The sequence below is a fragment of the Taudactylus pleione genome, unplaced genomic scaffold, assembly GCF_031769625.1.
Source record: "Taudactylus pleione unplaced genomic scaffold, aTauple2 ptg000281l, whole genome shotgun sequence".
Lineage (NCBI taxonomy): Eukaryota > Metazoa > Chordata > Amphibia > Anura > Myobatrachidae > Taudactylus > Taudactylus pleione.
The window spans coordinates 1,177,486-1,204,374 of NW_028284683.1; the positions used below are offsets into that span (position 1 = coordinate 1,177,486).

Below are 26,889 nucleotides of genomic sequence, written 5' to 3' on the forward strand. Positions count from 1 at the left end.
TCAATTAAGCAGGTAAAAGGTCTGGAGTTGATTCCAGGTATGACATTTGCATTTGGAATCAGTTGCTGTCGACTCTCAATAGGAGATCCAAAGAGCTGTCACTATCAGTGAAGCCATCATTAGGCTGAAAAATCAAAACAAACCCATCAGAGAGATAGCAAAAACATTAGGTGTGGCCAGATCAACTGTTTGGAACATTCTTAAAAAGAAAGAATGCACCGGAGAGCTCAGCAACACCAAAAGACCCGGAAGACCACGGAAAACAACTGTGGTGGATGACAGAAGAATTATTTCCCTGGTGAAGAAAAACCCCTTCACAACAGTTGGCCAAATCAAGAACACTCTCCAGGAGGTATGGAATTCCAGATTACAGTTAGCCAATCAACATCTAAAAAAGCCATTGCAGTTATGGAACAACATCCTATGGACAGATGAGACAAAGATCAACTTGTACCAGAGTGATGGGAAGAGAAGAGTATGGAGAAGGAAAGGAACTGCTCATGATCCAAAACATACCACATCATCAGTGAAGCATGGTGGTGGTAGTGTCATGGCTTGGGCATGTATGGCTGCCAATGGAACTGGTTCCCTTGTATTTATTGATGATGTGACTGCTGACAAAAGCAGCAGAATGAATTCTGAAGTGTTTTGGGCAATATTATATGCTCATATTCAGTCAAATGTTTCAGAACTCATTGGACGGCGCTTCACAGTGCAGATGGACAATGACCCGAAGCATACTGTAAAAGCAACCAAAGAGTTTTTTAAGGCTAAAAAGTGGAATGTTATGCAATGGCCAAGTCAATCCCCTGACCTGAATCCGATTGAGCATGCATTTCACTTGATGAAGACAAAACTGAAGGAAAAATGCCCCAAGAACAAGCAGGAACTGAAGACTTTTGCAGTAGAGGCCTGGCAGAGCATCACCAGGGATGAAACCCAGCGTCTGGTGATGTCTATGCGTTCCAGACTTCAGGCTGTAATTGCCTGCAAAGGATTTGCAACAAAGTATTAAAAAGTGAAAGTTAGATTTAGGATTGTTTAGTTTGTCCCATTACTTTTGGCCCCTTAAAAAGTGGGAGGCACATATAGAAACCATTGTAATTCCTACACCGTTCACCTGATTTGGATGTAATTACCCTCAAATGAAATCTAAAAGTCTGCAGGTAAATCACATCTTGTTTGTTTCATTTCAAAGCCATTGTGGTGGTGACTAGAGGCCAAAATATGAAAATTCTGTCAATGTCCCAATATTTATGCACCTGACTGTATATAGCGGCGCCATTAGTCGGGCTCTCCTGTCTTCTGCCGCGCTGTGCCCGCGAGATGTCAGCCAGTAGAGAGCTCTCATACCACGCCGGTTCGCAGAGGCTAGCACTTAAAAGCTTTCTGGAGTCTGTAAGGCGGGCAGCCAATAAGACCGGCACAGTGGAGTGTGCCGTAAAATAGCCCGCCTGGGATCCGGGTTCGAGACCCGCACTAAGCGCTGTCTCTATAGGCAGGCTGCCAGACGCTCTGCAGTGGCTGTAACAACTAGATGGGCATAGACTTAGCAGACATATGCCGACCCCCGGGCGTGGTCCTTCTCATCGGTCTCTCTTAATGAGAAGACCGCGGCATCCCACTGCTCCCATAACTAAGAGGGCCGTAGCGGGGAGTTACAGTGCGGCCCCGCATTTTGTAAAGTCCTGCTCCTAAGAGGTCAGCATAGTAAAAATGTAACAGTTTCTTGTGCCGTGCATGGCACATCATGATCTCCTGGTTGGGACCGTAGGGCAGAATCGATATCGTAAGATTTCGGAAGCATAATTGCAACAAGACTGCTCGTGAGTGTCACTCTGGGCGTCCTAGGAGCAGTCGGATGGCATAATGCATAGGTCTGATAGGTGGGGGCCACCACATCCCGCTGTCTTGGGGATGGATACCAGCCTTTGCGCATCCAGGCTCCTTATAAGCGCAGGCTGCTACAGTTAGCAGCGCTATTGTAAGAGATGACCGCTCCTGCTCTCCACTATACAGAAGGCAGCACTAGGCGCATGGCGCCCGATCTCGTCTGATCTTGGAAGCTAAGCTCCCCATGTGGGGACGCTGCCATTCCTCTACTACAGGAGTCCTCAGCAGCACTGCGTACACACAGTGCCGGGTGAAGGTTTGTTAGCGCTGCCTCATACACTTCTGAATACTGATCAGCTGGGAGGTTTTCACCAGCGACTGGTTGAGGCCCTGTTTTTTATTAGACATTGTCTTGCTGGCCTCATAGTGGGTTGGGTTAAAAATACCTAACTTTTTTGTTATTTGCATAAACTAACGCAGACTGGCAAGATGGCCCGTGCCTTAGTCCTACATTGGGGAAAGCCTCCAAATTAGGTTCAAGTAGAGCTTGAATGGCTCACCTGATAAGGCGAGTACACCAGTGACAGAAGTTTCCCAGGATGGAAACCAGTCTGGGACAGCACGCTGAAAAAAATAAATAAATAAATAAAATTTCTTGCCCCCTTACGCCGTAGCGGTGTGTATGTGTATATATATATATATATATCTATATATTTATTTGTATTTATACTAAACTCTGGTTTAGAACATATACTAGTCCGGAGTGACCTCGTACCTTGGCTCAAGGACCTTGGGTCAGCTCATATTCAACTTAAAGTATGCTCGTCACCTATTAATCTGGTATATAGGTACGTGTGTGTATGTATAATATATATATAGCTTCTTGTTCTTACCCTAAAGGCGAGGGTAGGATCTGTTCGTATCGGTTTTATGTCTGATACCTACATATTTATAAGGAAAGATGCTGAGATTGAAAGGACTCTCCTGATGCGGTACTTTGCTACGTATAATAACTCCACTTTACACTATCCCTAAGGATATATATATATATTGAATAAATGTACTGTGTGTGTGTGTATATATATATATATATATATATATATATATATATATATATATATATATATATAGACATTTTTTTCTTTGGCAACTGGGTTCTAGATCCAGTATACTATTGATGAGGTGGCTTTATAGACTAGTCACTTCTATAAGGGACCCTATGCATGTCCTGTGGCCGCCTTGTTAGTAAATCTATGTACTTACATAGATGCTCCTGGGACTCTAGGTGTCTAGGTTCAGCTCAGGCTGTTCTAAGAGGCAATTCTGCCTCACAACAATTCGGTCTTGGGCAATCGCATTGCGACCTTTGACAATATCTAATATACTGTATAATTGTTCACGTCAGTCAATGTCTACAGCATCCCCTTTTCTGGGGACCTATTATTAATTACTTGGGGTGCATTTGACAGTGCCCGGTAAGTACTTTCAGGACCAGTGCACGACATTATAAAAGACACTAAAATGCAGTGTATAAGTACTAAGTATACTAATCTCCTGGTGCAGGAGTCTGCCAAGTCAACTTAGTACTAAGGCCCTCATTCAGAGCCGCTCGCTAGCGGCCGTACGCTCGTTCTGAGTGATGTTCGCACATCTGCGCATGCGTACGGTTTTTAGTACGCATGCGCGAACCAGTCAGTGCGGCCGAAAATCGTTTGTACGCTATATAGCGAGTGCCTGCTATTTTGAGTGACAGAATGAGGCGTATGTGGGTGGTAACAGGGGAAGGTGCTTGAAAACGGGGAGTGGAGATCCGAACGCAGGCGTGCTTAAAGGTCAAAACGGGCGTTTTAAGGGAGTGCATAATTAATACAGCAGCGTCATTGACCACGTCACTTGGTTTTTTTTAACTCAGAACTGCTCGCAAAATAGCGGTTGAAAAAACCAACCACAAGAATAGCGAGCAGTTCATACGCTGTTCGATGTACTCGATTAATCTAATAAATAGCGGACATGACGTATGGTGCGAGCGGCCAGGGGGTGTCTTTAACAAATAAACGAGCGTATGTTTTGCTCGCTCGTTCAGACTTAGATTTGTGAACAGACCGCAATTTGCGAACGGATCATTTGAATAGCCACCCCTTGTTTTTGAAAGAACGACCGCAAATAGCGAACGGCTCTGAATCAGGCCCTAACTCTTCTTTTCAAAGAGATTGACTTCCCATGCACCTATGTAGGTGTCTGTGTGTACGAGTATGCGTATATAGTATGATATATAATCATATATATATATATATATATATATTATATACTGATATTTTCCCATTCCTTGTATGAATATTTCCTAATAATTGGGAAGTCCGGTTTATAATCCCTAACTTGGGTTATGACTGACGATATATCCCTTTCATGGGAAAACTGATGCACGGTACCCTTTGCGATACTCCATATTATTGACTTGTCGCATACGGCACAAGCTATCTCAGAAATCAGAATCTCTACAGTGGCCCCTAGATACGTTTCCTATCGGAGAATGGAGAATACAAGTTCTATTCCATCCTCATGGCTTAAGTGGTTAAATTACAACAAAGTTGCTGCTCCTATGCCTGAAGTCCTGGGGCCACCTGCTGATATAGGCAGGGTCAGGCCTGGGTTATATTAGATGATGGGCATAAAGTAAAATGTTTGTTTTCCATATCACTCTTGTTGTGACTACTATGATGTCAGGGGTCACTGGTAGGGATCCATCATCTAATAGGTGATATTTCCATGTGTTCCTTGACCGGTACAGGGTTTTAGTTAATACCTTAATTCTGCCTCTTGGCTTATAAGTACTTCATCATTAGAAGTGTTATTGTAATGATACACTAGTAGACCGGTTTTGGGGTGTATTTATAATCTCTATATGGATACACATCCCTAATGGAACAAGCTCAGGTATAGAATGTGGTCCTGTTGATGACCTTCATGTCTCCACTAACATTCTGCTAGTTTCTACAATATTTTCTAACATCTCCAGACTGCAGTTAGTGCCATTGAGCATGGGTTCTTACCCAACAAAACCACTCTCCAAGTTAAGGCATGTTGCTGTGGGATGGAAAAGGTCAGTGACATTCTATGTAGCGTCCAGAAGGCTTCTGGTCGCTCACAGGTAAGTGGGCTTACCCACTAAGGTCTCGGAAGATGCTCCTATTCCGTGCAACCTAACATTACATAGTCGTTATTCTCTTCTGCACCCTAGCTGCTGTCCTAGCAGCCAATGTACTCCTTTATGGCACCTGTTCATATCTGTTGGCTCTACACTTTTTCGAGCTTATACGGGCGTGTAGGTTCATAGTTCCTACATAGCAATCAGTGCCACTATTCTATTAGAATCTCTTTGGTCTGGCCTAGGGTGCATCTATGGGCTAATGCACATCTTACGTCGAAGTGTGACATTCACTATGTTCCATGCCTGACGCAGAAACTACAGCCACACCACACATGATATTGGAAGCTATGCTGTGTTGGGCCTGGTTAGTACTTGGATGGGAGACCACCTGGGAATACCAGGTGCTGTAGGTACACTGGTTGGCTTTCTTGTTCAGTATCTGTTGATACTTTCATTACTCTGACAGGTTCCTGTCGGGTACTTTCATGGTTGTCCTAGTGCTCTAACCTTGCTTTATGGGATGCTTCACAATATGGGTAGCTCGCTCTCACTTGGTGGCTGTTGCATCAGTGTCGATATCTTCCTACGTATCTGTATGATTTGTTTATGTCCGGCAGTGCTGGGATTATTCTGTCTGTGACTGTGGCATCTTCCTGTTTTCGACTCTACATTGGGATTTTCTCGAGTTCTTCTCGTGTTATTGACCTTCTCCAATGGATTCTGGTTGGAGCCCTCTGCTACCAACAGTCCGGTTTGGTCTGTTTCAGCTGAGATTACAGTGTTCTGTAGCTTCTCATCTGCGGTCGTTGCCTCGCTAGCCGTTCTGTACCTTTCCACATATGCTGTATGTTGTGGAAATTCTGTGGCTGTTCAGTGATGGAATTCCAATTGTCTTTTGTGCTCTACGACACTTGATCCTCAGCCCTTGCCTTTTCTTTGGGCCTACGGTTCTTGGTGGTCCCTGTTTAGGTTTGGCCAAGGGGTCGGCCAGTTCTCCACACTTCCCACCCGGGAGGTTGGCTTTGGGACGTTCCCACTGTCTTGAACTCCAGTGTCCCCTAGTGGATGAATGAGAAAACAGGATTTTGGTACTTACCGATAAATCCCTTTCTCCGATTCCACAGGGGACACTGGACGCCCGCCCAGCGCTGCGTACCTGCCGTTTTGGTTGGTTCCTTATAAGGTTGTGTGACTGCATGTGTTCCCTGCAGTGGGTTTCTCTGTTCTCCTTCCATCTGTCTTGTTCCGTTCTGTGGACTTTCTCCTCCTTTTGTCCTCCGTCTCCTCTCGGGCTCAGTTCTTAAACTGGGGCTGATGGGGCATTGAGGGGGAGGAGCCAGTCACACTTCTAAATTATTTAAAGTGCCAGGCTCTACTCTACCACCGTCTATACCCCACTGTCTCCTGTGGAATCGGAGAAAGGGATTTATCGGTAAGTACCAAAATCCTGTTTTTTGTCCATTTCCCGGCGTTTGGGAGCAAATTGCTGATCATCAGTTACTCCCATACGTTACCAGGTTTTCATTCCAACCAATCAACTACTTGGTTCGACAGAAAATCTTTACGTGTGTACCCAGCTTAAGCCGGTTATATTATAGATTTCTCTTTAGTCTCTAAAGAACTTTTTCTATGTATACATTTGCAAGAGACCGCCCTTTGTTTGATTTATAGGCCAGCACTTTTACTAATGGTTATTGTAACAGGAAATCCAGCACAGCTCAGCCATTCTGTTTTACCGTTGATTAGTACGATTGGTAAAAGCAGATCATCGTCTGGCAGTGAAACAAGTGAATGTTCAACAAATAAACAGGGAGATCACAAGTTTTAACCCCCCCCCCCATTCATCTCCAGCCGTGATCCATAAATGAATCAGTAACATAAGAGCTTGTGTTGGGCTCACATTGAAGCGTGTAAATGTCGTCTTCAACACATTCGCGTTATGGGGGCAAAGACATGTAACCAGGTGAGCTCGGGGCATCCTCAATATTTACGGATTCTTTTTTTCCTCCCATAGATGTATAGTAAATAGCGATGGAATAAGCAGATCGGAGATGAAGAACAGCGGGGACATCTGTTGTTTGATCCATAAACTGGAAATAAACTTTTGAGCTTAAATATATTCATCCAAGATATGTTTTTACTTAATGTAATCTCTTATACATGTAATTTAAAAATGAAATCAAAAGAACAGTTTGCTGTCCTACAAAGCAGCATGAGACACCTGATTTTATCATCATGTTATATTTATTATTTTGTGATACTGTATGTATTTGTGAAGTAATAATTAGGGTAAGACTGCAGGTAGCGTTTGCTATTCCAGCGGCTACAGGTGCATCCCTGGTAAAAGGCTTATGGAACATTGAGTGGATGTAGTGTCACCTAGTGGCATAAGGGGTTATTGCAGGAGTAACACATGTTGAAAAGCTTAATTGCATTTCCTTAGCTGTGAGGTTCCAACTCTAGTATAAATGCAGTTGATACGGGAAGGGAACCTTGGTCAGGGACTGATTCAGCGATGGACGCAATGCTGCCGAGCGATTATCGGTGGTCTGCGCTCCCATCTGAGCCGCACTACACATGCGTTAATTTCTATCACCTTCTTGGCTTGCAGGGGGCAATAGCGCAAATCTCTGATCCAGGCCCTCAGTTTTGCTAGCAAGGTGCAGAAACAGCCTCACTGAGCCAGAACACAAGACCCAAGTGACTAAAATGCCCATTCATCAGTAATCACATCTGCAATCTGGGTGCGATATTAGCCCCCATGATCGCATTGCAGGATGCCATGACAGCGCAGGAATGTAGCGCCCGCAGGGGCAACGAAAGAAGGGCGTCTCTGTGCTCAGAGTGAAGAGACCTGTGCCAGACTTCAGACCGTGCATTAGCAACAGCCATTGCCGGGGAGTGGGTGTAAATGTTATGAAGTGGAGCCCACAGGCTACAGCCGCACAACGCCATCTTCAGATAGTGTTCACCGCAGGAACCACACCTCAGAATGCTTCGCATACTGGCGCTCGGTGAATCTGACAGCACCGCCGCCAGAGAAACTATAGGGGTTGCGGCTGCTGTCGGAAATGATGGGACAGTAGCAGATGTCGGAGATATTTGCTCCGGTCCCACCATAATACATCTGGGGGATACTAATTATATACTCTGAGAACAGGCGTTTTTAGGGAATATGCTGCAAATATTTAATGATAAATAGGCCCCTTAATAATACATAGATACTTGCCCAGTGTATAAACACTACTGCAGTGGTTCTCAGACTTTGTCCTCAGGACCCCACAGGTCAGGTTTTCCAGGTGACCCAGCAGGAGCACAGGTGCAGTCATTACTCGCTGACATATTTTAAAAGATTCACAGGCGGAGCTAATCGTATCACTTGCGATTCTGTGAGGAGATCTGGAAAACATGCACTTTGGGGTCCCTAGGACCAAGTTTGAGAACCTGTGCACTAGTGTATCGGTGACATTGGCATTTAAAAGTGTTTAATCCCTGCTAGAACATCACCCTAAAAGTTGAATTGATCAGATGCCATGATTTGTGCCATTAGCTCTATGCCATGCCCTCACGTGTTGGTTAGTTTTCTATTCTGGTGCAGTTGGTAAATATTTGTCCTTACGGCGCAGGCTGGCGTAAGCTTCTCTTCCACCAATCTTTGTGCAATTGTGCTACTCATGTGTTTGTAATAATCTAGAATCCAGCGTCAACGTATTACTATGATCAGAATAAAGTAACATATAGAGGTGCAGTAATTAGCGAGCTCATGTCCAAATGCTGGATGTCACATACAAAGATTTTCATGGTATTACCTCCCGTATAACTGGCTGACAGGATAGACCCCGGCCACACGTGACTGGGATAGGTAACACTGGCTGACAGGATAGACCCTGGCCACAAGTGAATAGGATAGGTAACAGTGGCTGACAGGATAGACCCGGCCACACGTGAATAGGATAGGTAACAGTGGCTGACAGGATAGACCCCGCCACACGTGAATAGGATAGGTAACAGTGGCTGACAGGATAGACCCCGGCCACACGTGAATGGGATAGGTAACACTGGCTGACAGGATAGACCCGGCCACACGTGAATGGGATAGGTAACACTGGCTGACAGGATAGACCCGGCCACACGTGAATAGGATAGGTAACACTGGCTGACAGGATAGACCCGGCCACACGTGACTGGGATAGGTAACACTGGCTGACAGGATAGACCCGGCCACACGTGACTGGGATAGGTAACACTGGCTGACAGGATAGACCCGGCCACAAGTGAATGGGATAGGTAACACTGGCTGACAGGATAGACCCGGCCACAAGTGAATGGGATAGGTAACACTGGCTGACAGGATAGACCCGGCCACAAGTGAATGGGATAGGTAACACTGGCTGACAGGATAGACCCGGCCACAAGTGAATAGGATAGGTAACACTGGCTGACAGGATAGACCCGGCCACAAGTGAATAGGATAGGTAACACTGGCTGACAGGATAGACCCGGCCACAAGTGAATAGGATAGGTAACACTGGCTGACAGGATAGACCCGGCCACAAGTGAATAGGATAGGTAACACTGGCTGACAGGATAGACCCGGCCACAAGTGAATAGGATAGGTAACACTGGCTGACAGGATAGACCCGGCCACAAGTGAATAGAATAGGTAACACTGGCTGACAGGATAGACCCGGCCACAAGTGAATAGGATAGGTAACACTGGCTGACAGGATAGACCCGGCCACAAGTGAATAGGATAGGTAACACTGGCTGACAGGATAGACCTGTGCATGCACACAGTACAAATATACGCTGACCCTAAGACTTGTCAGCCCGCAGTTACTGTCCCACTCATATGTCAGCTTCTTTGTTACATGTATATTCCCCTGTACAACACTGCAGAAAGTATGTGGTGCCTTAAAATTCTAATTAGAATAGAGAACCAGGAATGTAGAAATGTCTCACCTGCTTGTCAATAAATTTAACTGCAAATAAAAACAAAAACGTAATAAAAAAAAAAACATTTACCCCCCCCCCTGCTTGTATTGCTGTTATTTTTCATCACTACCCCCGTTATACACCTCCTCCAGGGGTCTGTAATGAACCTCAGTGACCAGTTGTGTATCTACATCTCCCCACAAGTGACTTAAAAATACATCTATATTCTTACTGGCCCAGGGTTAGGCACCCCCAGTTAGGGTTAGGCACCACCGGGAAGAGGTTAGGGACCCCCCCCCCCCCCCCACCTAGGAGGTTTAGACTTAGGGTGCAGGAAGGGGGGAGTTAGGGGGAGAAGGGTGTGGTTATTATACTTACCTGCCCCATCGGAATTCTGATATGTCGGGCTTCCAGCATCAGCATTTCACCCGCTGGGGATATCATACCCAACCCCTTCAGAACATCTGCTGGAAATACCATGAAGCCGGTCTGAGATGACGGTAAGGGGGAACCTGCACTTATCAGCTGCTCCCTTGGAGAGAAGAAGTCTAGAACAGTCCTTCCTAGTGGTGTAGAAAATGCAGGGACCCCATAGAAAGCTCCGAGCTGCTTTTTCCCCCCACGTAGCACATTTCCCAGCCCCCCCAGTAATGTAATATATACAGTTATCACCAATTATCAGACACTGCAGGGCCACAGAAATTTAATAACTGTATGGATGATATATAGCCCTTGGTGACTGACACAGGAGGAAGCCAGCAGCAAAGATTAGTAAGAATCACAGGGCGGCTCGTACAAGCCACAGAGTCATCTGGAGATAGAGAGTAACACGTATGTAATTATGTGATGATGCTCGCATTGTGCGATGGTTCTCTAGTAACACAAATATAGGAATGTCTCATGTACTATAATTATGTGTAGTGCACAAGGAATGTTTCGGCAGTGCTCTGTTCACAGTCCCTGGACGCCGCTGTAACAGGCTCTGCCCAGTCCTTGTCCCGGGCAAAGGAAAATAGAGACCGCTCCACCAGAAAGAATTCGTCACTGTCCCAATGACAATATCTTCTACGCAATTCACTTTCCTGTGTGCGTGTCACAAAACGCAGATCACGGTATATCACTTATATAAAATAACCTTTAATAAAATTAGCATAAAAGTGGTTTGACGTAATATATATTAACTTCATGGCCAGTAAAAAAAAAACAAAGGACAAGCATTAAGGCATTAATAGTAGTGCATAATTATAGAACGTCAGGTTACATCTGCCCTTAATTTACAGCCCCACGACCTGAGGCGACCTGAGCTGGAAGAGGGGGGGTGGGGGGTTTGCTTCCGAATAAATAATCAGTATTATTATAACTTAACAGTCTTTGGGTGAGGAGCTCAGTGCGTCTGAGTAACCATAACCTCATGTGACTCTTTCTTCCGCATCGATCCATAGACGCGCGTCCTCCACGGCCTGCGTCACCACCAGCAGGATCTCGCAGGAGCCCCGGGAAATGCAGTCCTGCAGGAAGTCCCTGTTGGAGAATAGAGACCGGTCACTAAATCATCCTGCTACACTGCAACGCTGATCGCTTTATACCGTTACCATCGGGCTGGACTAACACGCGCTATGTGACCTCATGTATCTAATGCCCGAAGCTTATGGGCAGTGCCCTCTTACCTCTATCTGCCAATCAATATCCAATCTTGTTGTATTATGGTGTTGTCCCTATCTACAAAGCACTTGTGTATACAAATAAATGCTGATCCTCCAATTCACTATGACGGTGTCACTGTTACACTGATGCCCCCGAAGACTAGATCAGCGCCACCAGCAGGCTATAACAGGGCACTACATTCTACATTTAGGGATATTTGCCACATTTCAGTATCCATATGGTTATACATGGTGAATAATACAATCGGCGCACCCGCATATAGTTCTGGGCTGTGGCTGCAGTGTAAATCTACACGTATAGGGGAGCAGCGCAGATTTTGGCGAGGTCACTGATATTTGCAGCCATGAAACTACGCCTTCCGTCAGGTCACTGTGACTTATTAGCTCTCATCAGTGCAAGACATGGAGAGGTGGCTTCTACGGCACAGGACGTGTAGTGGACAGTACAGCGCGGCAGTGACGGTTCGGGGAGCGGCAGGACTAGACATCCCTATTTTTGTTACCGAGCAAAACATTGCACAGAAAGGTCGCTAGCAGCGTTATTATAACCTGTGACCGTCGGCTTTGGGGACTATTTATAGTAGGTAAAAGTATTTTTTACAGTCAAATTATCCCACAACATCCGATGCAGACAGAAGTAGGTCAGACCGCGCCCACACACAGGATTCCTGAGATGCCGCATAGCAGGTGTCAGAGACTACACATCGGAGCTATTCCGGATCACCTGTCCTGACACAATACAGGAACAGGACACGTGAGTGTAACACCTGCAGCCAGGAATGTAAGCAGACGCCTGGGAACTGCTGGCTGCATTCTCATAATATTCTAGTCACCGCCGTACACCACACGCTCCCGGTATACACACCATCTATACATCATGTCCGCATTACCCGTCACATGCTCCGCCTGGACTCGCTATACACCCACTGGTGGGACGAAATGCAGTCAGAGGGGGGAAATCAATTGCCAACAACGGGTGCTAATTGCTGCTGCCACTGCGTTCAAATGCCGGCAATGGCAGCCCGTCTCGCACCCTTCGCCCGGCCAGCCGAATGCCAAATTCACTCAAAAGAGCGACCCTATTGGGTAGCGAACACTTTCGTGCGAGACTGCTGCCGTGCAGATTGAGTCAGGCAAATGGATTCTCCCTTAATTTAATTCCTCAATAAGGTCAACATTGTTGAAATTGTGACACTGAATATGTCAACATTCTGCAGGAACTGTAGGTTTAGGGTTAGGCTGTGGTGGTGCGGGAGAGTTACGCTGCGGTGGGGAGGATAGGCACTAGGAGGGAGAGTTAAGCTGCGGTGGGGGGGATAGGCACTAGGAGGGAGAGTTAAGCTGCGGTGGGGGGGATAGGCACTAGGAGGGAGAGTTAAGCTGCGGTGGGGGGGATAGGCACTAGGAGGGAGAGTTAAGCTGCGGTGGGGGGGATAGGCACTAGGAGGGAGAGTTAAGCTGCGGTGGGGGGGATAGGCACTAGGAGGGAGAGTTAAGCTGCGGTGGGGGGGATAGGCACTAGGAGGGAGAGTCAAGCTGTGGTGGGGAGGATAGGCACTAGGAGGGAGAGTTAAGCTGTGGGGGAGGGGGGTTTGGGGGTACAGCAGTAGTAGGAGGGTTAGGCTCCAAAAGGAGAATTTATTTAGACACTAGAGCAGTGGTGGCAAACCCTGGCTGCTTTGGGACTACATATCTCAGCATGCCCTGCCACAGTTTTTTGCGTTCCCTAATAGCAAAACTCTGGCAGTGCATGCTAGTATATGTAGTCCCACGGCAGCTGGAGTGCCAGGGTTCTCCACCACTGCACTAGAGGGTTAGACTGCGGGTGGCGAGGGAAAATTAAGCTACGACGGGGGAGGGGGGGGGGTTAGGCACTAGGGGGAGGGTGGTGGGTGGGGGGGTTCAGCAGTAGTGGGAGGGTCAGACTGCGGGTGGCGAGGGAGAATTAAGCTGTGATTGGGGGGGGGGGGTGGTTAGGCACTAGGGGGAGGGTGGGGGTAAGCAGGAGTGAGGGGGCTAGGTTCCAGGAGAAGAATTTATTTAGATACTAGAAGGAGGGTTAGAGAGTTAGGCTGCGGGAAAGGTGGGTTAGGCTGTGGTGGTGGTGGGGGGTTAGGCACTAGAGGGTGGGTTAGGCTACGGGAGGAGGTGGTTATTTAGGCACTAAAGGGAGGTTAGGGTTAGATACTAAGTGGAGGGTTAGGGCTTTAAGATTGGTCACTGCCGGAAATCCTGACATTACCGCTGGACCCAGTAGACCCCACTGGAGCTGCCGTACAAGGTAAGCCACCGCTAGATCACCAAGACCCTTTTGTTGACAAACTAATTAGGTCAACATTTCATCAGTGTGGAAATGATGAATGAGGAGAAAATATACCTCACCCGGTGAGACAGGCGCCAACCTAAATTCCCCGGTCACTCACCTTTACCAGCTCTTCCTCTATAAATAAATGCACAATGGAAATCCTATCACACCTTATATTACACCAGGGGAGAACTGAACCCTACGATGAGCTGAAGTGAGCCGTGGTAAGAATGGTAAGTTACTATGGCGACCTATGCACATGGATGTAGGCAGGCATAATGGGCATCCGCAGCGGCCTTCCGTGGGATAATCATGACTATAAAACAGTGTAGTGTAACTAAATATAGGACATAATCCAGGAGACAATCACTAATAACCTGCATACAGTGGCCGGCCCCAAGCACCGGCCCTCATCTGTAATAAGATCTGGGGTAAATGCCCCAAGCACCGGCCCTCATCTGTAATAAGATCTGGGGTAAATGCTCCCAAGCACCGGCCCTCATCTGTACTAAGATCTGGGGTAAATGCCCCCAAGCACCGGCCCTCATCTGTACTAAGATCTGGGGTAAATGCCCCCAAGCACCGGCCCTCATCTGTACTAAGATCTGGGGTAAATGCCCCCAAGCACTGGCCCTCATCTGTACTAAGATCTGGGGTAAATGCCCCCAAGCACTGGCCCTCATCTGTACTAAGATCTGGGGTAAATGCCCCAAGCACTGGCCCTCAGCTGTACTAAGATCTGGGGTAAATGCCCCAAGCACTGGCCCTCATCTGTAATAAGATCTGGGGTAAATGCCCCCAAGCAACGGCCCTCATCTGTACTAAGATCTGGGGTAAATGCCCCCAAGCACCGGCCCTCATCTGTACTAAGATCTGGGGTAAATGCCCCCGGCACCGGCCCTTATCTGTAATAATATCTGGGGTAAAGGCCTCCACCACCTGCCCTCATCTGTAATAAGATCTGAGGTAAATGCCTCCACCACCTGCCAACACAGCACCAAAATAAAACCTTCGCAAAATTATGAGACAAGAGAAAATACACATAAAAGACACCTAGTTTATCCTCACGTGACACAAAGCAAATCCCAGGATGTAACAGCCAGCGCCCTCCTGGATGGGTTTGCAGTAAATTACGGCCCTGTGTACAGGTCGGCTGTCACAGTGAGGAGAAACAGAACTTATGTCCCTGTAGGCGGCTGCTCGGGAGCAGAAAGTAGAAGACACTAATACCCGGCCAGCGGAGGACACAGCGGGAGACACAGAACGGGGCACAGCCGCTGCAGGGCTCCAGGCCCACAGATTATAAACGCTGCACAGCGGCCTCTTACTTTAGCTCCCTGGGGCCTCCGAGTCGCACTGGAGACTTCAGCTTGGAGTCCAGGTTGTAGTAAACCCCGTTTATTTGGCGTACAGCGATCCAGTGCTTGCGTGTGATTGGTAGAGAGAGGAAGCCCAAGGAGATGGGAGACGGGATGTTGAGGATAAAGCCAAAAATTTCACTTAATACCAAACTCTCCAGGGACCTGTGAACAAGAAGAAACTCAGTAACCTCAAGTCTCATATCCCAGAACTGGTGTCACATTACCTGGCTGCAATAGGTAATAGCGTACATACACCTCATACAGTATACTAGGTGTCACATTACCTGGCTGCAATAGGTAACACAGCGTACATACACCTCATACAGTATACTAGGTGTCACATTACCTGGCTGCAATAGGTAACACAGCGTACACACACCTCATACAGTATACTAGGTGTCACATTACCTGGCTGCAATAGGTAACACAGCGTACATACACCTCATACAGTATACTAGGTGTCACATTACCTGGCTGTAATAGGTAACACAGCGTACATACACCTCATACAGTATACTAGGTGTCACATTACCAGGCTGCAATAGGTAATACAGCGTACATACACCTCATACAGTATACTAGGTGTCACATTACCTGGCTGCAATAGGTAACACAGCGTACATACACCTCATACAGTATACTAGGTGTCACATTACCAGGCTGCAATAGGTAACACAGCGTACATACACCTCATACAGTATACTAGGTGTCACATTACCTGGCTGCGATAGGTAACACAGCGTACATACACCTCATACAGTATACTAGGTGTCACATTACCTGGCTGCAATAGGTAACACAGCGTACATACACCTCATACAGTATACTAGGTGTCACATTACCAGGCTGCAATAGGTAACACAGCGTACATGCACCTCATACAGTATACTAGGTGTCACATTACCTGGCTGCAATAGGTAACACAGCGTACATGCACCTCATACAGTATACTAGGTGTCACATTACCTGGCTGCAATAGGTAACACAGCGTACATACACCTCATACAGTATACTAGGTGTCACATTACCTGGCTGCAATAGGTAACACAGCGTACATGCACCTCATACAGTATACTAGGTGTCACACTACCTGGCTGCAATAGGTAACACAGCGTACATGCACCTCATACAGTATACTAGGTGTCACATTACCTGGTGCAATAGGTAACACAGCGTACATGCACCTCATACAGTATACTAGGTGTCACACTACCTGGCTGCAATAGGTAACACAGCATACATGCACCTCATACAGTATACTAGGTGTCACATTACCTGGTGCAATAGGTAACAGCGTACATACACCTCATACAGTATACTAGGTGTCACATTACCAGGCTGCAATAGGTAACACAGCGTACATGCACCTCATACAGTATACTAGGTGTCACATTACCTGGCTGTAATAGGTAACACAGCGTACACACACCTCATACAGTATACTAGGTGTCACATTACCTGGCTGCAATAGGTAACACAGCGTACATACACCTCATACAGTATACTAGGTGTCACATTACCTGGCTGTAATAGGTAACACAGCGTACACACACCTCATACAGTATACTAGGTGTCACATTACCAGGCTGCAATAGGTAACACAGCGTACATACACCTCATACAGTATACTAGGTGTCACATTACCTGGCTGCAATAGGTAACACAGCGTACATACACCTCATACAGTATACTAGGTGTCACATTACCAGGCTGCGATAGGTAACACAGCGTACATACACCTCATACAGTATACTAGGTGTCACATTACCAGGCTGCAATAGGTAACACAGCGTACATGCACCTCATACAGTATACTAGGTGTCACATTACCTGGCTGCAATAGGTAACACAGCGTACATACACCTCATACAGTATACTAGGTGTCACATTACCTGGCTGCAATAGGTAACACAGCGTACATGCACCTCATACAGTATACTAGGTGTCACACTACCTGGCTGCAATAGGTAACACAGCGTACATGCACCTCATACAGTATACTAGGTGTCACATTACCTGGTGCAATAGGTAACACAGCGTACATGCACCTCATACAGTATACTAGGTGTCACACTACCTGGCTGCAATAGGTAACACAGCGTACATGCACCTCATACAGTATACTAGGTGTCACATTACCTGGTGCAATAGGTAACAGCGTACATACACCTCATACAGTATACTAGGTGTCACATTACCAGGCTGCAATAGGTAACACAGCGTACATGCACCTCATACAGTATACTAGGTGTCCCATTACCTGGCTGCAATAGGTAACACAGCGTACATACACCTCATACAGTATACTAGGTATCACATTACCTGGCTGCAATAGGTAACACAGCGTACATGCACCTCATACAGTATACTAGGTGTCACACTACCTGGCTGCAATAGGTAACAGCGTACATACACCTCATACAGTATACTAGGTGTCACATTACCTGGCTGCAATAGGTAATACAGCGTACACACACCTCATACAGTATACTAGGTGTCACATTACCTGGCTGTAATAGGTAACAGCGTACATACACCTCATACAGTATACTAGGTGTCACATTACCAGGCTGCAATAGGTAACACAGCGTACATGCACCTCATACAGTATACTAGGTGTCCCATTACCTGGCTGCAATAGGTAACACAGCGTACATACACCTCATACAGTATACTAGGTGTCACATTACCTGGCTGTAATAGGTAACACAGCGTACACACACCTCATACAGTATACTAGGTGTCACATTACCTGGCTGCAATAGGTAACACAGCGTACATACACCTCATACAGTATACTAGGTGTCACATTACCTGGCTGTAATAGGTAACACAGCGTACACACACCTCATACAGTATACTAGGTGTCACATTACCAGGCTGCAATAGGTAACACAGCGTACATACACCTCATACAGTATACTAGGTGTCACATTACCTGGCTGCAATAGGTAACACAGCGTACATACACCTCATACAGTATACTAGGTGTCACATTACCAGGCTGCGATAGGTAACACAGCGTACATACACCTCATACAGTATACTAGGTGTCACATTACCAGGCTGCAATAGGTAACACAGCGTACATGCACCTCATACAGTATACTAGGTGTCACATTACCTGGCTGCAATAGGTAACACAGCGTACATACACCTCATACAGTATACTAGGTGTCACATTACCTGGCTGCAATAGGTAACACAGCGTACATGCACCTCATACAGTATACTAGGTGTCACACTACCTGGCTGCAATAGGTAACACAGCGTACATGCACCTCATACAGTATACTAGGTGTCACATTACCTGGTGCAATAGGTAACACAGCGTACATGCACCTCATACAGTATACTAGGTGTCACACTACCTGGCTGCAATAGGTAACACAGCGTACATGCACCTCATACAGTATACTAGGTGTCACATTACCTGGTGCAATAGGTAACAGCGTACATACACCTCATACAGTATACTAGGTGTCACATTACCTGGCTGCAATAGGTAATACAGCGTACACACACCTCATACAGTATACTAGGTGTCACATTACCTGGCTGTAATAGGTAATACAGCGTACACACACCTCATACAGTATACTAGGTGTCACACTACCTGGCTGCAATAGGTAACAGCGTACATACACCTCATACAGTATACTAGGTATCACATTACCTGGCTGCAATAGGTAACACAGCGTACATGCACCTCATACAGTATACTAGGTGTCACACTACCTGGCTGCAATAGGTAATACAGCGTACACACACCTCATACAGTATACTAGGTGTCACATTACCTGGTGCAATAGGTAACAGCGTACATACACCTCATACAGTATACTAAGTGTCACATTACCAGGCTGCAATAGGTAACACAGCGTACATACACCTCATACAGTATACTAGGTGTCACATTACCTGGCTGCAATAGGTAATACAGCGTACATACACCTCATACAGTATACTAGGTGTCACATTACCTGGCTGTAATAGGTAACACAGCGTACATACACCTCATACAGTATACTAGGTGTCCCACTACCTGGCTGCAATAGGTAACAGCGTACATACACTTCATACAGTATACTAGGTATCACATTACCTGGCTGCAATAGGTAATACAGCGTACATGCACCTCATACAGTATACTAGGTGTCACATTACCAGGCTGTAATAGGTAACACAGCGTACACACACCTCATACAGTATACTAGGTGTCACATTACCTGGCTGCAATAGGTAATACAGCGTACACACACCTCATACAGTATACTAGGTGTCACATTACCTGGCTGCAATAGGTAACACAGCGTACACACACCTCATACAGTATACTAGGTGTCCCACTACCTGGCTGCAATAGGTAACAGCGTACATACACTTCATACAGTATACTAGGTATCACATTACCTGGCTGCAATAGGTAATACAGCGTACATACACCTCATACAGTATACTAGGTGTCACATTACCAGGCTGTAATAGGTAACACAGCGTACACACACCTCATACAGTATACTAGGTGTCACATTACCTGGCTGCAATAGGTAACACAGTGTACACACACCTCATACAGTATACTAGGTGTCACATTACCTGGCTGCAATAGGTAACACAGCGTACATGCACCTCATACAGTATACTAGGTGTCACATTACCTGGCTGCAATAGGTAACACAGCGTACACACACCTCATACAGTATACTAGGTGTCACATTACCTGGCTGTAATAGGTAACAGCGTACACACACCTCATACAGTATACTAGGTGTCACATTACCTGGCTGCAATAGGTAACACAGCGTACATACACCTCATACAGTATACTAGGTGTCACATTACCTGGTGCAATAGGTAACAGCGTACATACACCTCATACAGTATACTAGGTGTCACATTACCAGGCTGCAATAGGTAACACAGCGTACATGCACCTCATACAGTATACTAGGTGTCCCATTACCTGGCTGCAATAGGTAACACAGCGTACATACACCTCATACAGTATACTAGGTATCACATTACCTGGCTGCAATAGGTAACACAGTGTACACACACCTCATACAGTATACTAGGTGTCACATTACCTGGCTGCAATAGGTAACACAGCGTACATGCACCTCATACAGTATACTAGGTGTCACATTACCTGGCTGCAATAGGTAACACAGCGTACACACACCTCATACAGTATACTAGGTGTCACATTACCTGGCTGTAATAGGTAACAGCGTACACACACCTCATACAGTATACTAGGTGTCACATTACCTGGCTGCAATAGGTAATACAGCGTACATACACCTCATACAGTATACTAGGTGTCACATTACCTGGCTGCAATAGGTAACAGCGTACACACACCTCATACAGTATACTAGGTGTCACATTACCTGGCTGTAATAGGTAACAGCGTACACACACCTCATACAGTATACTAGGTGTCACATTACCTGGCTGCAATAGGTAACACAGCGTACATACACCTCATACAGTATACTAGGTATCACATTACCTGGCTGCAATAGGTAACAGCGTACATACACCTCATACAGTATACTAGGTGTCACACTACCTGGCTGCAATAGGTAACACAGCGTACACACACCTCATACAGTATACTAGGTGTCACATTACCTGGCTGCAATAGGTAACACAGCGTACATACACCTCATACAGTATACTAGGTGTCACATTACCTGGCTGCAATAGGTAATACAGCGTACACACACCTCATACAGATTATATTTTTGAGGCTTAAACCTACACGATTCTGATCAAGTGAACCCAACATAACTGAGGAAATGTGTCTATTATATGGTTTGGGTATGAGATCCCGGCAGTCGGGATTCCGCTGGTCAGAATACAGACACCCATAAGGAACAGGGTAAGTCTAACCCTTACCTCTACCCCTCCCACCGTAGTGCCTAACCCTAACCCTCCCCCTAACACCCGATACATAAGTTCGACAAGCCGGCGGTTGGGATTCTGGTGCCGGTATTTTGGGTGTCGGCATACTGCACGCCGGGATGCGGACTACATCCCCTATTATATTTAGGAGCCAAGACAATTAAGCGCAGCTGCAGTCAAAACAGCGTCCACCCACTTTGCGCATTACATCACGGAAGACCGATTGTGCTCGCAGCCTATGGATTTGCGAGCAGAACTGGCCTACCGTAAACAACCAATGTAAGCGCAGCAGCTCGGCCCATGAAGTGCTGGGGAACCTATTATGTCTTATTCCAAATTCACTGTTAACAGATGTCATGGAAGCCGGCACTCACCGTCTCTTATCCCACCATACAGCTGCATAATCCAGCGTCTGCAGAGCCGCCATGATTACGTTGACATCATAGTTACCGGTGCCCAGGAAACTGCGATGTGGATTTATTACGGAGTTTGGAGACAGCCTGGAAAGGAAAACCCATTAATTGACGATCACTAGGCAGACACGTAATGCACGGAAAGTCCTGTACATCCACGAGGAGCTCAGAAATGACCGACTCTGGTCTAAGGAGCTTTTGTTCCGGGACCTCGTGTGTGTTGGTTGAACGGTGACTGTATGGAATATCAGACAACTACAGTGCCCCAATAACAGGTTCTGGAATCCTACTTGGGGCCCAGCATGAAGGCCTTGCGCCACCGATGTACTAGTGTCCACTACAGCCACATCGTCTCCTCTCCCCAACTCTATGCACCAGAAAGTATTTACATTTCAGCTTCACAGACACAACCGAAACCTGATCACCGCCAGCAGCCTCCAACCTCAATCCACAGATCCAGCCATCTTGTCCTGACCCCATCCACACTCATCTCTCTGACAGTCTCCCGTCTCCCCCCACTCCACTCCACTCCACTCCACTCCACCTCTGACAGTCTCTTGCCTCCCGCTCTCTCACACTCTCCTGTCTTCCCTATCACTCTCTCCCTCTGACATTCTCCTGTCTCCCCCCTCTCCACCTCTGACAGTCTCCTGCCTCCCTCTCTCACTCTCCTGTCTCCCTTCCTCTCATTCTCTGACAGTCTCCTGTCCCGCCCCCCACTCTCTCTGACAGTCTCCTGTCTCCCACAATCTCTGTCTCTCCTACAGTCTCCACTCCCCCTCCTCTCTCTCCATCCAGCTTGTCCTGACCCCATCCACACTCACTTTGCCCTCCTGTTCCCCTTTCTCACTGACAGTCACTGTCTACCCTCCTGCCCCTCCGTATCTCTCTCTCTCACACTCTCCTGCCCCTCCGTATCTCTCTCTCTCACACTCTCCTGCCCCTCCGTCTCTCTCTCACACACTCTCCTGCCCCTCCGTATCTCTCTCTCACACACTCTCTCCTGCCCCTCCGTATCTCTCTCTCACACACACACTCTCCTGCCCCTCCGTATCTCTCTCTCACACACTCTCCTTCCCCTCCGTATCTCTCTCTCACACACTCCTTCCCATCTCTCTCACACTCTCCTGTCCCTCCGTAACTCTCTCCCACTCTCCTGCCCCTCCGTAACTCTCTCCCACTCTCCTGCCCCTCCGTAACTCTCTCCCACTCTCCTGCCCCTCCGTATCTCTCCCCCTCTCCTGCCCCTCCGTATCTCTCCCCCTCTCCTGCCCCTCCGTATCTCTCCCCCTCTCCTGCCCCTCCGTATCTCTCTCTCTCTCTCACACTCTCCTGCCCCTCCGTATCTCTCTCTCTCTCACACTCTCCTGCCCCTCCGTATCTCTCTCTCTCACACTCTCCTGCCCCTCCGTATTTCTCTCTCTCTCACACTCTCCTTCCCCTCCGTATCTCTCTCTCTCTCTCTCTCACACTCTCCTTCCCCTCCGTATCTCTCTCTCTCTCACACTCTCCTTCCCCTCCGTATCTCTCTCTCTCACACTCTCCTGCCCCTCCGTATCTCTCTCACACTCTCCTGCCCCTCCGTATCTCTCCCCCTCTCCTGCCCCTCCGTATCTCTCTCTCACACGCTCTTGCCCCTCCGTATCTCTCACACGCTCTTGCCCCTCCGTATCTCTCTCTCTCACTCTCCTGCCCCTCCGTATCTCTCTCTCTCACACTCTCCTGCCCCTCCGTATTTCTCTCACACTCTCCTGCCCCTCCGTATCTCTCTCTCACACTCTCATGCCCCTCCGTATCTCTCACTTTCCTGCCCCTCCGTATCTCTCTCTCACACTCTCCTGCCCCTCCGTATCTCTCTCACACTCTCCTGCCCCTCCGTATCTCTCACACTCTCCTGCCCCTCCGTATCTCTCTCACAATCTCCTGCCCCTCCGTATCTCTCTCTCACTCTCCTGCCCCTCCGTATCTCTCTCTCACTCTCCTGCCCCTCCGTATCTCTCTCTCACACTCTCCTGCCCCTCCGTATCTCTCTCTCACACTCTCCTGCCCCTCCGTATCTCTCTCTCACACACTCTCCTTCCCCTCCGTATCTCTCTCACACACTCTCCTTCCCCTCCGTATCTCTCTCTCTCACACTCTCCTGCCCCTCCGTATCTCTCTCTCTCTCACACTCTCCTTCCCCTCCGTATCTCTCTCTCTCTCTCACACTCTCCTTCCCCTCCGTATCTCTCTCTCTCTCACACTCTCCTTCCCCTCCGTATCTCTCTCTCTCACACTCTCCTTCCCCTCCGTATCTCTCTCTCACACTCTCCTGCCCCTCCGTATCTCTCTCTCTCTCACACTCTCCTTCCCCTCCGTATCTCTCTCTCTCTCACACTCTCCTTCCCCTCCGTATCTCTCTCTCTCTCACACTCTCCTTCCCCTCCGTATCTCTCTCTCTCACACTCTCCTGCCCCTCCGTATCTCTCTCACACTCTCCTGCCCCTCCGTATCTCTCTCACACTCTCCTGCCCCTCCATATCTCTCCCCCTCTCCTGCCCCTCCGTATCTCTCTCTCTCACACGCTCTTGCCCCTCCGTATCTCTCTCACACGCTCTTGCCCCTCCGTATCTCTCTCTCTCACTCTCCTGCCCCTCCGTATCTCTCTCACTCTCCTGCCCCTCCGTATCTCTAGCTCTCTCACACTCTAGGACACTCTCACTCTCGGACACTCTCACTCTCGGACACTCTCACTCTCGGACACTCTCCAGTCCCCCCCCATCACCCACAGACAGTCTCCCTTCTCCCTTCCCCCGTCCCCGAGCAGCCCTCACCCCCGGCAGATCTCCTCGGCTCGGTGATGGGTGATCTCCGCCCTCTGCAGCAGGTTATTCAGGGCATGGACCGCGCACAGCTCCAGCCGCTGCCGCTCATGGAACAGCGGACTCTCTCCCATCTCAGGGCCGGAAACACCGGGGACCGGAGCCGGCGCCTGGTAATGTAACCACCCGGTCATGTGACCCGAAACCTGTCACATGGGGGGCGGGGCGACGGGACACGTGTGAGCCTGGGGGCGGGGCCTCATATAGTAACAATGTATCACTGACTGACTATAAATATATATATATACAGTGACAGTATTTGTATCATATATACATACACACACACATATATATGTGTGTGTACAGTATATAAATATATATATATATATAAATATATATATATATATATATATATATATATATGTATGTGTGTGTATAGTATGTATACAGACCCTCCAATATAACTCATTGCATCATGGGCCCCATGCTGCAACTCGGCATCATGGGATCGCAGAAGTCCAACATGTTGGACTTTGCGGATTTGCCGATCGTGATCAAAAAATGATCGCGATTGTCAAATCGCCGACATTTAACATGGCAAATGTCTGTGATCAGTCGACAGATCGCAGGACATCGATGGTAGGCGATCTGAAGTTTCCGATGGGCGATCGGAAATTTCCGATCTCATCCCTGCATCGCGACGATCCGTCACAGATGTATGGCCACCTTTAGGTACATATGCATATACATCTCCCCCAAAGTCATTACCTTTGATCACTATAGCCCAGTTTTATCGCCTGCGGGATGGGAAGACCAAGGTTCCAAAATCTGGGTACAGTCATCTCCCCTATCACACAGGTCCATGGACGCTATGAAGCAGATTCTATGCTGACCTGCTCCGGTACATTCTGCAGCATGTACAGTGTAACATGTACAATATAATGCTGGTTTAATAGAGCCCCTGCCCGGACCAATAATAGGGACACATAGAGCTGCAGATTATCGGTTTATCACCTCCCTGTAATTCTGCATGTCATCACAGAACAGCAATAATAAGGTCACATAGAGCGGCAGATCATCGGTTTATCACCTCCCTGTAATTCTGCGTATCATCACACAACACAGCAATAATAGGGGCACATAGAGCTGCAGATTATCTGTTTATCACCTCTGTAATTCTGCGTATCATCACAGAACAGCAATAATAGGGGCACATAGAGCTGCAGATCATCGGTTTATCACCTCCCTATAATTCTGTGTATCATCACACAACACAGCAATAATAGGGGCACATAGAGCTGCAGATTATCGGTTTATCACCTCTCTGTAATTCTGCATATCATCACACAACACAGCAATAATAGGGGCACATAGAGCTGCAGATTATCTGTTTATCACCTCTGTAATTCTGCGTATCATCACAGAACAGCAATAATAGGGGCACATAGAGCTGCAGATCATCGGTTTATCACCTCCCTATAATTCTGTGTATCATCACACAACACAGCAATAATAGGGGCACATAGAGCTGCAGATTATCGGTTTATCACCTCTCTGTAATTCTGCGTATCATCACACAACACAGCAATAATAGGGGCACATAGAGCTGCAGATTATCTGTTTATCACCTCTGTAATTCTGCGTATCATCACAGAACAGCAATAATAGGGGCACATAGAGCTGCAGATCATCGGTTTATCACCTCCCTATAATTCTGTGTATCATCACACAACACAGCAATAATAGGGGCACAGAGAGCTGCAGATTATCGGTTTATCACCTCTCTGTAATTCTGCGTATCATCACAGAACACAGGAATAATAGGGGCACATAGAGCTGCAGATTATCGGTTTATAACCTCTGTAATTCTGCGTATCATCACAGAACACAGCAATAATAGGGGCACATAGAGCTGCAGATTATCGGTTTATCACCTCTCTGTAATTCTGCGTATCATCACAGAACACAGCAATAATAGGGGCACATAGAGCTGCAGATGATCGGTTTATCACCTCTGTAATTCTGTGTATCATCACAGAACACAGCAATAATAAGGTCACATAGAGCTGCAGATTATCGGTTTATCACCTCTGTAATTCTGCGTATCATCACAGAACACAGCAATAATAGGGGCACATAGAGCTGCAGATCATCGGTTTATCACCTCTGTAATTCTGCGTATCATCACAGAACACAGCAATAACAGGGACACATAGAGCTGCAGATTATCTGTTTATCACCTCTGTAATTCTGCATATCATCACAGAACACAGCAATAATAAGGTCACAGAGAGCTGCAGATTATCGGTTTATCACCTCCCTGTAATTCTGCGTATCATCACACAACACAGCAATAATAGGGGCACATAGAGCTGCAGATTATCTGTTTATCACCTCTGTAATTCTGCGTATCATCACAGAACAGCAATAATAGGGGCACATAGAGCTGCAGATCATCGGTTTATCACCTCCCTATAATTCTGCGTATCATCACACAACACAGCAATAATAGGGGC

At 47.2% G+C, this 26,889-nt stretch overlaps 2 protein-coding genes and 1 non-coding gene across 3 annotated transcripts in view; 2 read left to right on the plus strand and 1 right to left on the minus strand.

Moving 5' to 3' along the window:
* The window catches only part of LOC148512581 (uncharacterized), a 35,672-nt gene extending 25,662 nt beyond the window's left edge, over positions 1–10,010 (plus strand). Inside the window, exon 4 of the mRNA XM_088482040.1 lies at positions 6,996–10,010. Coding sequence (XP_088338166.1) covers positions 6,996–7,003 — 8 coding nt within the window. The 3' untranslated portion in view covers positions 7,004–10,010. The remainder of the gene's footprint in view (positions 1–6,995) is intronic.
* LOC148512582 (U11 spliceosomal RNA) lies at positions 1,720–1,850 on the plus strand. The gene has a single exon (XR_015880191.1). It is a non-coding gene; the product is annotated as a U11 spliceosomal RNA (small nuclear RNA).
* A 1,023-nt stretch (positions 10,011–11,033) lies between the features above and the next one.
* JOSD2 (Josephin domain containing 2) lies at positions 11,034–24,597 on the minus strand. The gene is made up of 4 exons (XM_088482074.1): positions 24,386–24,597; positions 21,534–21,659; positions 15,214–15,408; positions 11,034–11,437 (listed from the first exon to the last, which is right to left on the minus strand). Exons 1-4 carry the CDS (start codon positions 24,565–24,567, stop codon positions 11,326–11,328), a joined length of 615 nt encoding a protein of 204 aa, XP_088338200.1. The 5' UTR covers positions 24,568–24,597; the 3' UTR covers positions 11,034–11,325.
* Positions 24,598–26,889: the final 2,292 nt, after the last annotated feature.

Bases quoted from the DNA above. Each gene is read 5' to 3' on its own strand.
- JOSD2 (XM_088482074.1), bottom strand. From the start codon at position 24,567: ATGACCGGGTGGTTACATTACCAGGCGCCGGCTCCGGTCCCCGGTGTT. The intron at 15,409-21,533 runs GTGAGTGCCGGC...TCTTGTTCACAG, and splicing joins GTATGGTGGGATAAGAGACG to GTCCCTGGAGAGTTTGGTAT. The intron at 11,438-15,213 runs GTAAGAGGCCGC...ATTCTCCAACAG, and splicing joins GGAGGCCCCAGGGAGCTAAA to GGACTTCCTGCAGGACTGCA.